At 31.9% G+C, this 12,428-nt stretch overlaps 1 protein-coding gene across 1 annotated transcript in view; it reads left to right on the forward strand.

Annotated features, from left to right (window-relative positions):
- LOC115888021 (inositol hexakisphosphate and diphosphoinositol-pentakisphosphate kinase) overlaps positions 1-12,428 on the forward strand; it is an 80,373-nt gene that overhangs the window by 49,047 nt on the left and 18,898 nt on the right. Inside the window, 2 exon segments of the mRNA XM_030907587.1 lie at positions 444-485; positions 10,647-11,603. Coding sequence (XP_030763447.1) covers positions 444-485; positions 10,647-11,603 — 999 coding nt within the window.

Here is a 12,428-nt window from a genome sequence, read left to right on the forward strand (position 1 = left end):
AGGGAATATAGGATTTCAACAGACGGCATCTAAAAAAATTACAGAAAATGTCATCTACTTATGAATTAACATAACAGACACCATCTACTATCTACTTTCATTCGTTCTTTTTGCTAGACACACTATACTCAGTCTTTATTACAATATTATAAATTAGTTAGTCTTTGTAAAACAGTATACGCAAATTACATGAAATTCTATTGTACTAATTTTCATATAAAAAAGGTTATTGAAATAGATTTAAATATATATTTTTGCAGCAGGGTCTTTCTCAAAATTTAGTACAGATTTAATAGCTCACTTTTTCACTTATTAAATATTGATTTAGCTAACTAACATTACTAAATTAGTAGGGATTTCTTAGAAACAAAAATACTAACGAAGTAACAGGTTGTGAGGGTTGGGCATACATTAGTTTAACGAGATTGAATTTATTTGGGCAGCCGAAAAGTTACACCAGAGTCTGGACGCCGTTAACAGCACAGGTATGTCCTTGAAGCGTCCAGCTAATTGCGGTTTGTTTTTCGAGCTGTCTCTAATCCGACGGTGCAGTGTTCTTTTTTTTTGTTATTTGTCGTTATTTGACGTTACATCCTGACATTTACCACGATATTCTATATATTTTATTAAAAATAGTATATTAAATAAGGCAATAGTCAAGATAATAGATTATAGAGGATTTATTACTAAATAGTTTTTTTTTTATTTTTTTTTGTTTCTATTAAAAGAGTATTGTCCCTTCGCTATGAATGACACTTGGCTCACTCTTAAAAAGTATTCTTGTTAAAGACATGCCGTTAAGAAAATATTATTAAAACGTCTATGGGAAATGCTGGAAACTATATTTTAGTGGACTTCTAGAGGACGCAACTAAAATGTATATTATAAAGTCTTGTATGACTAAAATGTATATTATAAAGGCTGTATTCCGTTGCAAAACCAGGCGAACCAGACCGGTAAACTACGGTAAAGAGCGGTTCCTGAAAAACATCGGTTTGATACGGAACGGTTTGGTAAAATACTGGAAACGTCAAATGTTGACGTTTTCTAAATTTCAATACCTCTATTATAAAATTTATCTTTTATGCATTTTTAATGCACCTATTCTCGGTTTTTACGTTTGCTTCTTCTTTTCAATGGAGTTTAATATTGAAAAGTACTTTATTAATAAACTGTTAAACTCGTTAGACAGCTCAAGTGAAGATTTGCAGGTCCAATATTAAAACAGATCAATAATAAATAAAAAAAATCTAATTAATATTTATATTTTTATAGCTTACAAAACATTCACGATTACTTGTTGTCTTGTTTTTCATGTTTTCTTTAAATGTTCCTGACTATAAGAAACAATGGCTGCATGATAAGTTTAATTGGTCCTAAAAAGTCATTCTATTTAATTAATGAAATTTATTTACCTTTACTGCCTACCTCCATTGCTTTTGGATGTAAATACAAAATATTATTACAAATTCTAAAAATTAAATGAGAATTTCACTCGAACTTTCAATATTTGCTTGATTTCTGTCACATAAATGACATTGATTGACCAACAAAACCAGAAGAACCAGCCATGAACCGGCCTTCTCGCGCTGGATAGTTTGGTGACAGTTATAACCGAATTTTTCAGGAACCGTGTTTCGTAATAAGAAAACTTTCAGGAAACTGACACAAACGGAACATAAAACCATAACCAAGGTAAGCAACGGAATACACCCTTAGATAGATATGTTTTATAAGGTGGATATTGACCTACTTCACTGCCATCTTTTATTTTTTTGTCTTCTTATCTCGATAATAAATTATTCAGTAGTGTAGTTTTCAAAAAGTCTAATAACTTGTAGACTGAACTTTCCATATAGCTTTTTGCCAATGATTTGAAACTGCACACGTTCTAGGCTATCGCATTGACATACAATGTAGTAATATTTTTATCTTATTCACGAGATATCCGATTACATCCAGCCTCTTAATAGACCTACTACAGTTTTGGCAGTTTTGCTGTCTTTGCTTGGTGAGTTTTTTTTCTGGAGGTCATGTTATGGGCCCTCCAATGTTTTGTGGCATTTTCGTAAATGTCTTCGTTGCACCGTAGAAGGACTTCGGAATATGAATGACGTGAATGAGCCTTATTTGGTCATTTCATCTTCTTTTTCGTTGCCCTTGTGGTCTTTGCATTCTAGAACAAGTCTGTAGTTAGGACAGAAAAAGTTCCAATAATGCCGTATAATGGCTATGGAATTATAGATCTGTTCAGGTATTTGATATCCTACCAGTAATGCTAAAATAATTATCCAGATATACAGGGTGGTCCGAACTGTATTCCGAAAACCCCGGCAGCATATTCTGGAGATAAAAATAAATAAAAAACTCCGTATAAATGAGTGTAAAATGCTTCGTTTCGCAGATACAGGGTGTAGAAGATTCATTTTTATTTCGATTTTTTCCAAATAATTTCTGAAGTAACGTCAATGTTTGGATGAAAATTGGTGTCTGGGAGTTTTTTTGACATGAGAAATTTGATTTTGATGTCAATATGACTGCTACTTGTAGGGGGCGCCACATACATGTGTTTTAACTGTTTTGAAGACTAATAACTTTTTGTCCGTAACTGTATAAAATTACTAAGTGAAAAAATATACATTTCCGTGATTTTCTACGTAAAAAATGTCTCTTGGTATGGAAACAGTAAATACATGTCATTATTGACAAAAAATAAACATATAAGTAGATAGTTTTATTTGACTGAAACGATAAATTTGGGATTTTTGTATTTTTTTAAATTATAAAATTTTCTTCGAAAACATGATTATAAACAGGTTCTGTGTTGAACTTTTAGTACAAAAACATTTCAAATTTATGATTTCAGTCTAATAACTATTTTTACATGTTTAATTTAAGTCAGTGATGGCAGGTATTAATAATTTCGATTCCAAATATCTCGAGAATAATTACGTAACGATTTGTACAAAGAGACTTTTTGTCTGTTAAAAAAATAAATACACATTTTTTACTCAGTAGTTTTATACAGGTACGGACGAAAAGTTATTAAACTTCAAACCGGTTAAAAAATCTGTGTAGGTGGCGCCCTCTACAAGTAGGAGTCATATTGTCATCAAAATCAAATTTCTCATGCCAAAAAACTCCCAGACACCAATTTTCATCCAAATATTGATGTTACATCAGAAATTATTTGGAAAAAATCGAAATTAAAATGAAACTTCTACACCCTGTATCTCCGAAACTAAGCATTTTAGGACATAAATTTATACGAACATTTTTACTTATTTTTATTTGCAGAATATGCTGCCAATGTTTCCGGAATACAGTTCGGACCACCCTGTATATTTTAGTGACAATAGTTGTGCCTCTAGTAATTTGAAAGTATATTTCAGAATATTTCCTCGAACCTAACTCACAATAGTTTTTTAGCGCATATTTATAAAAGAATGTTTCTGAAGTGTTGAGTACCATTCTTAGCGAAACATTTTGTACATATTAAACTAATAAATTATAAATTAATCTATATTAATAACAAAATAATTATTAGTAAGTTCAGATATTTTACTGCCTACGTTTCAGGATTTTTTCTTAACTAAATTTCTTTATATTTTGTTTGTTTTCTCTTAAGACAAAAAAATCCAATGCATTATCAAAGTTAAAACTGCACTATTTTACGGTAATTTTTATATAATTTATCAACTTTACATTGATATTCTGGGGTGTAATTATTAAATCGTTATATTAGGGCTGTACCTATATATTTTAATTTTTAAGTTTTAAAGAGATTTTTAAACTTTTTCAGTTCTATTAAAAACTATTTTATTCTACACCGTGCATACAACTTGATTTTGTTCGTGCCGAGTAATTTTTTCACATCTGTGCTTTTTTTTAAATAATTTTGTGGGTAACAAATATACCGACCATTTCAATTCATACATTATTTATAATGTTACAATTTATAGCATTTCCTCTTATTTTATTCATAAACGAACATGAACGATTGTTTTGACAGCTACGTTAGCTACGTCAGACAAAAATTGTGTTCATCAACAATAAAATGAGAGGTTATTTTGATGACATCATTACTTTTACAGGCTTTTTTAAGGTTACAGGCTATTTTTTTACTGCAAAATAATATTAATAATTTATTTATAGTCCATAATATTTTGTCAATTTTCTATCTTGCTCTGAATCGTAGATTTGTTTATTTTTTGTTCCTTTCTAAATGTATGTAGATCCTACAGTTATAAACAGATCACCTTATTGTTATGGAGGCAGATATCGCACTATTTGTTTAAAGTTGTTTCCTCTATTTGGCCGGAGCTGGATGTGAACGAAATGTTGCAAGTTGAAAAAAAAAGATCTTTAATATGTAAAAAAATTATATATTTTAAACGATCATAGTACTGACTAGCATGTACCCGCGACTTCGTTCGCGTCGAATTAACCATTTGTAATGGTGATGATAAAGTAAAGCAAGAATTTCCATTAACATACAAACTGGATAAAATTTTCTCACATTTATGTCAGCATGAGAAAAAACAATATGGCGATATTATTATATAACTTGGTAATATTTGAGGGGTAGTTTCATCTCGGTGGAATTTGACTTTCGAAAAATCCGTTTGCAAAAAAATACGCTTTTTACGTCAAGCAGTTTAAGCAGAATCGCGGTTAATCAATTACCCAACTTTTTGGAACGCCCTGTATGATTTTAAAAAAAAATTTAAAATATGTAAAAAAACAAAATAAATTATGCGCGTCCAAGCGTTTTCCCGAAAGACTAACCGTTTTTTAAAAAACATATATTGTAATATTTGAGGGGCGTTTTCACCCTCTCAGAATTTGAGATTCGAGAAAACCCTCCGAACCTCTACACCCCACAGTCAATCCGTTTGCCAAAAATCAGCTTTAAACGTCAAGCAGTTTAAGCAGAATCGTGATTACTCAATGGTCATATTTTATGAAACACCCTGTATAAATTTTTAAAAAATCTTAAAATATGTAAAACAACAAAATAAAATATACGTGTTTAAGAGTTTTTCCGAAAAACTCACCGGTTTTTAAATAAAAAATATTCTAATATTTGGGGGGCGGTTTCACCCCCTTAGAATTCGAGTTTGAAAAATCCCTTCTTATCGAACCTCTACACCATAAAGTCAATCCGCTTTTTACGTCAAGCGCTTTAAGCAGGATCGTGATTAATCAATTACCAGATTTTTCGAAACACCCTGTATGCATTTTTAAAAAATCTTAAAATAGGTAAAAAACAAAATAAAATATACGTGTTTAAGCGTTTTTTCGGAACCTTGACCGTTTTTTAAATAAAAAATTTGTAATATTTGTGGGGTGGTTTCACCCCCTTGGAGCTGGAATTTCGAAAAATCCGTTCTTATCGAACCTCTACACCCTAGAATCAACCTGTATGCCAAAATTGAGCTTCTTACGTTGAGTGGTTTGCGCAGGATCGTGATTAATCAGTGAGTCAGTCACTTAAGGATTTTATATATTAGTAGAGATTTAAGAGTCTTTCTTACGGCACATGAATTGCCTTCCAAAATCTGAAATTGTCAATTTTCAAATGTAATTAATTAAAAAACAGTCCAATATTCATATTAAGTCAAAATGAATAATAGTAATAATAGACTCTGAAAGGAATAAAATTATCACTGGGTTAAAATATTAAATTATATAAATATCTTTCAGTTGTATACCCTATATGCTTATTAATACTATGATCGTTTATTTATTTATTATTTCTTTATATTTTATTTAAAGTATAGTATTCTCATAATTATCGAGTTTTGGCGTAACTTGCACCAATTCGAGCTTAGCTTAGCATGGGCAAAGTCAAGTTGTTTCCATCTTATCTGTCTGGACAAACCGTGTGTACCATTGGCGTTACATCGATATCGACGGGAGGTACAGCAAGTCCTTCCCCTAGGGCTTGGTGTATCTCCCTAGCTCCCCCGTGCAGCGCCGTCCTAAATCCTACATCTTTTTCTTACTGCTTTGCTTCGTTTTCTATGACCGCATGCGACATGGAGTTTTTGGTATATATCTGGTTTATGTTGGTGTTTGAACCCATTGACGTATTGAGGAATTTGATACTAAGACTAAATTTTCATGTTATAGTTCAACGTTACGTCATCATAGTTTATCAAATACGCGTTTTAAGGTTCATCATCAATCGTTTTAAGGAGATCAGCTCATGTTGTTTAGAAGATCTTAAGAAAATATATTATAAGACTATATTGCTAGTACCGCATTTACACAATGAATGGAAAGTGAAACCAAAGAAAAGAAATAGGAATATCAATCTTGTATAAGTCTATCCTTTTGGTTCAACAGGATTTTCGTGCGCACGCGGCAAATAAAACGATCTGATTCGTCTACTTCATCGCTGAACGCTGTCGCCTGCCCGCGCACTATTTTAATCTCTAAATATTAATAACGTATAATATATTATTTTTTTATTGGTAATGGCATTATTTCAACCTATTATTTTAGATATTCATCTATCCGTTTCTTGTTTTTGTTCAAATATGTCAGATTAAATTTAAATTTATTTGTAGAGGCGCGAATAATCAGATGGTAAATTGATTTACGTGGTAGATATAGTCTCTCCAGCGACAAGATCCTTGACAATGATAGCTGTGTCTGTCATTTTAATTTCAAAATAGTTTATTTTATTTTACAAAGAAATAAGTTGGTACAACTGGAACGCATAATAGGAAATTATTATATTTAAAATTCGGCTGATAAGTGATTACTTCAAAATATTGTGAAAAAACTGTATAAAACTGAAAAAATGTAATCGAGTTATTTTTTTTAAACACAAGAACAAAACACCACATACCAAAAAAAATATAAAAAATAACTATTTCTGACTTTCAAGCTTCAAGTAACTTTCCGCATTTATTATTATATTTATCAATATAACTTATGTACAAATACAAATTTGTAATATTCCACAGGAATAAATAAAACAACATAAATAAAACAAACTATTTTATTAATAATAACACAAAATTTATATCATAAAGGTTAATTAATTAATTTTTTTAAACCAGTACCTTTTGACATTTTTCTGCAGCACTAAAATCCATATCACACTAATTATGTGTCTATTACACACTATTAGTGTGTATCACACTATCGTGTGATGTCGATATTTTACAGCTACTTCAGTAATATATGTTTAGTACGATCCTTGTAGCATATACGAGATGCACTTATCTACGACGAGATGGTATACAAACTTAATTGATGGTAACTTTATTGGCGTATAAGACTTTCTGCCTGGGCAGCGAGTATTATCTCTAAACTGTGCTCTGGGTCTACAGTTAATTTTTCCTCGATTTTTCCTCCACTTGACTTCAAAAGACACAAAGCACACGTAATAACACGAATCAAAATGCATCGTCTTCCAAAACGCAGATATTTGACATAATCTTTCTTCGGGTTTCTCTTATTACCGATCCTGAACCGTCCTAGAACTGTGATGCGTATGCGCAGAAGGAAATATGAAGACATTATTTCATTTGCGCATGCGCTGCAGAGTTCTAGGACGGTTCAGAATCGGTAATAACAAGAACCCGAACAAAGCTATAAGTTGACACAAAATTATAACCTATAATTTGGCAAGACTTTGACAAGCCTCAAAAATCTAAAGGCGAGTTCATACGCATCAGCGTCCGTTTGTCGTTCATCGTTCCGTCAAACCAATAAAATTGAAATATGATCTGTCATTTTTGAAATAAACCAATAAAACTCGTTAAAAAACAACAAGAGACGACGCATGACGGATTTATATTTAAATCCATCCATAGTTAACTTAAAAAATATTAGAAACTTTTTTTAATAAAATAAAATAGATTGGTATGGGACGTCATCTGCTTTTCTTCTGTCATCGTCTGTCGAAATCTTACCTGAGAATAAAATCAGAGTATAGAAACTTAGAAAACTACTTTTATTGATTATTATGGAATAAATCAACTAATGGCGAAGCACTTCTCACGCTTGCGTAGTTCAAAGATGTTGAACGAAAAGGACCGAATTATGTGGATTTTGTATAGCTCCATCTCAAAAATTGGGCTTCAATTTCTGCTCTTTACTAGCAATATAGTCGTATAATATATTTGATCTTAAGTAAATTTCGAAATTGTTATTGATCAAATTCCGGCTTTATCAATTTGAAATAGGTACATTGTAGCTTTATTAATTTGTGTTTCAGTATATACAGGGTAAGTTTTAAATAGCTCGCTGGCAGATCTCCATAAAAGAAACATATTTCCTTATATTTTTTTTCAAATAATTCCAAAATAACCGAGTTATTTTACTTTATGCTTATGTATTACTTTCGAAAAATTCAAAATAAAAAAAATCGCGAAAGAAAAACCATAGACGTGTTTCTGGGGTCGAAATATACCACCGTTAAAATGTTAACACTACCTATTTAAGACTCACCCTGTATATTTTAGGTGCATATACTACTTCTTTCTAGCTATATGGTACCTATTTAAAAAGATAGACTTATGAAAAGAATTAGGCTTATTCTATACAATATGATCTTTGATAATCTATAATTTAGAATGCCCCGTAAATTAAATAATTGATTGTACAGGGTATCTTATTTTCGTGTTTTTTTTTCAGGGTTTCTCGTTTATGAGTAGAATTACAAGATGCGGTTTTACACTTCTTTCTGCTTTTTTTATGAAACTATAGATGCTAGATACAGATTTGTCCTAGTTCTTTTAGTTCCTGAAATACAGGGCGAATTTGGAATTGATGTATTTTTTGACTTCCCTCGTACGATGGTTATCTTATAACTTACCGGAAAGGTGGAAACTGAGTGTTACTTTGTGTTTTTTTAAATGGGATATCCTGTATATAATTATTTTTTTTTATTTGCCTTGTTATGAATTTTCTAATAATATTAGTCTATACTTATTTTTCTACACAAGATAAATAAATGCATTATTTAACTTTTTAAAACAATCGAATAATTTATTCGACGTCAAATTTTGGTTACTGCTGAGGTGCATCAATATATCAATAAGTCTGTTTAACAGGGTGGTACCTAAAAGCTGTGCAATTCATTTTCAGTGCAGTTTAATAATTAACACAATGGAAAGCAAAATTATATATATGATTAAAATAAATAAAATAAAATAATACTCTTTTAAACTTGGTTGATTTGTGTTAAAAAAATTAAATAATGCATTTTTACCCTATTTATAAAAATGAGTATAAAGTATATTATATTTTTAGTTAGCTCATAACAAGGCAAATAAAATTAAAAAAATAATATATAAATGAAGGCTAGGACAAATCTGTGTGTAGCATCATTAGTTTCATTGATGTGAAAACCGCATCTTTGTATCTCTACTCATAAGCGAGAAACACTATAAAACACATAAAAATGGAACACCTTGTACATCCATAGGAATGTGAAACGGCTTTAATGTACAAATGCCAATTTACAAAGCATCAGCGACAATATCAATCAAATTTTTGACAATTCAAAAAAATCTATTTAAGTTTAGCTATGGAAACATAGATTATACTGTACGTTTCTATTCTTCTTTGAAATATGTAGTACTTTCCTGAATACGTCAATGTTTGAAAGTAGTTAGGTTATTTTATGTTTTTGTTTTTTATGTTTTTGTTTTGTAATGAAGGATTTGTTCGATTTTAAATATTATTTTTATTTGATATGAGTAATCGAGACGATGTAAAAGATTCAGACGAGTTTGACTGTCTGTGATAATAGATGTTATTGTTATATTTATTTAAATTTTACTGTAACAGTTAAAGTTCTTTATTAAAGGTATTATAAAGTTACAGTTAACTATATGAAGTTAACTGTCATTGAAGAATTTACTTCTATCTTTTATCTTTTTCTATTTGTCTTATTTGGAAGATTCATTTTGTTTTTAAAGTTATATTACTATTTAGCAAATTCTTAATGTACTAAATTCTAAAAAAAATATATTTTATAATTTTACAGACAGTTTCTTCACAACATAAAAATATCATTGAATGTTTAAAAGTGCCAAACAAATCAAATTACATTATATTCTGACAATTTTATATGACTGAGCAAAAAATAGAATATTTGTATATTTCTCTAATCATACATATTGCCGAAAAAGAAAATTAATATTTTTTAATAGATATATTGTTCTTTTGACTTAATTTTCAAAAACTTTAAAATATATTTTGATGGCAAAGGATCAACTTGTTCAAATTTATTTTGTATACTCACCACTGAAGTTTTATAAAATAATATATAGCCACAAAATAATTTGCCTATCACCATACATCTTGCTCAAAATTTTTCTAGAGAATATTATACTTTTATATAATCGAACAATGGTATATTCTGAGAAACCAATTCATTCAATCACAAGTGTATTTTGTTGACAGTCTCGTTTAATTTGTAGTGTCTCTAAAGGCTTTTTTCATAACGAAATTCGAGCCAATACAAATTACTCATTTTTATTTTCTTGCCTGGTGACGGTACATTTTAACTTATTTTTCTTTTATTTCTTTCTCTTTCCCCCCTATCCCTTCGCTTGCATCCCCCCTCTCTCTCTCAAACTCACTGTGTTTATTCTCTCTGTTTTGACTCGCACCAAAAGCGCATAACACCACGGATGTGTCGGCAACTCCCACTAACCAACCTCCTCCCGTCAAAACCGTCTCTCCACTCGAGACCTACGTCGCCCCCAGTATTCGCAGACAAGAATTTGCCGCGTTACACGAAAAACCAGCTCTAAGTCCTATTTCGGGGTCTATCGAGTTGGAGTCGCCTACAGATTCACCTTTACCGGTTAGAAAGATGTCGAAGAATGAAATTCCTTTGACTCAGTTGAATTTGGCTTTGTTTACGTCGGGGTTAGAGATGAAACACGCTTGTCGTTTGAGCAGTACCAACGAATTGCCGTTGACTGATATAAAGTTTCAGAGTAAGTTTATTGATGACGATTCGTCATCTTTGGAGGTGAATCTGGAGACTGACATTAAGTTAATGGATGAGAACGCTCCGAAAAAGTCTGTTATACAGCACAGGTCTTTTTCGGATCCGAACATACTGGATCTGGAGTGGATACACGGTTGCGACAAGGAGTTCCTCATGCAGAAGTACAGCGACAGTTTGCCGAAAGAGAGCAACCTGTCGCCGCACGAGTTCCCCTTCCCCCCGCGCAGCATCTACCCCGAACACGACCCAAGGGCCACGTGTCTCCTGTGCGCTCCCCCCTCTCCCAGCCTCCTAACCTTTTTCACGTCGCGTCGCTCGATGTCTCACCCCGCCGACTCCCCCCGTGTGATACACCCTTGCGTCTCCAATTCAGAGTGCGGCGCAGGCGCGGGCAGCGGCGGCGGCGTCGGCTGTCAGACCACCAAACGCCATCGACACAGTATTGCCGGACAGATGAGCTACTTTAAGGTGATGGGTCTGAGCTACGCGGTGCCGGGGGGCCTCAAGAAGCTGATAGGGGGCAGTGCCAACAGCCTGTTCTCGACGGCGGTGATATCTGGCAGTTCCAGCGCGCCCAACTTGAGGGATATGATACCGAGCACGGCCAGCGCTTCCGGTGAGTACTTCTTTATTTTTTTTAGAGATAGTTCAATATACAGGGTGTTCCTTAATGGCATGCTAATATTTAAGGACACGAATCTTGGACTTATTCTAAGAGAAAAACTTCATATAAATATATGTCCTAAACATGTTAATTTCTAATATACAGGGCGGTGATTTTTTCTAAAAAAAACTTTTTTTCATAATAGATTTTATTACAGATATACAGGGTGTCTCAGATTTTAATCGGGATAATTTAATAGACGATAGCACTTGCAAAAATAAAACAAAAAGTTCATATCAACTTGTAAGATTTAAAGCTTCCTTTTCGAGATACAGGGTGTTAAAGTTACTTAAAAAAGAAAGAAAAATTAAGATATTTGAAAAACTATTTAATCGATTTTGATATAACTTGACCCGTTTATAATACTTACTATGGGACTTAATTTGATGTAATTAGATTTAAGTTTAATGGCCAGGGGCGGCGGTGGGGCATCACTGTTAAATTATTTTAAAGGAAAAAATAGGCACGCCACGTGTTTTTTTAGAAGTTTAATATTATTTTTGGATTTAGTAATTAAAAATATAATTTTTTTGTCTCCTGACTTTTTGTCTATTTTGCGTACTTCTTGCCAAAAAAATTAAATTCTAATTGGTAATTAATATTATATATAGTACCCTGTATCTCGAAAAGGAAACTTTAAATCTTACAAGTTGATATGAACTTTTTGTTTTATTTTTGCTAAGTTCTATCGTCTATTAAATTTTCCCGATTAAAATCTGAGACACCATGCATATTTTATACCAACAATCACCTCCTTAAATATTAGCATGTCATTAA

The sequence above is a fragment of the Sitophilus oryzae genome, unplaced genomic scaffold (assembly GCF_002938485.1).
Source record: "Sitophilus oryzae breed Bouriz unplaced genomic scaffold, Soryzae_2.0 scaffold_682_pilon_pilon, whole genome shotgun sequence".
Classification (NCBI taxonomy): Eukaryota; Metazoa; Arthropoda; class Insecta; order Coleoptera; family Curculionidae; genus Sitophilus; species Sitophilus oryzae.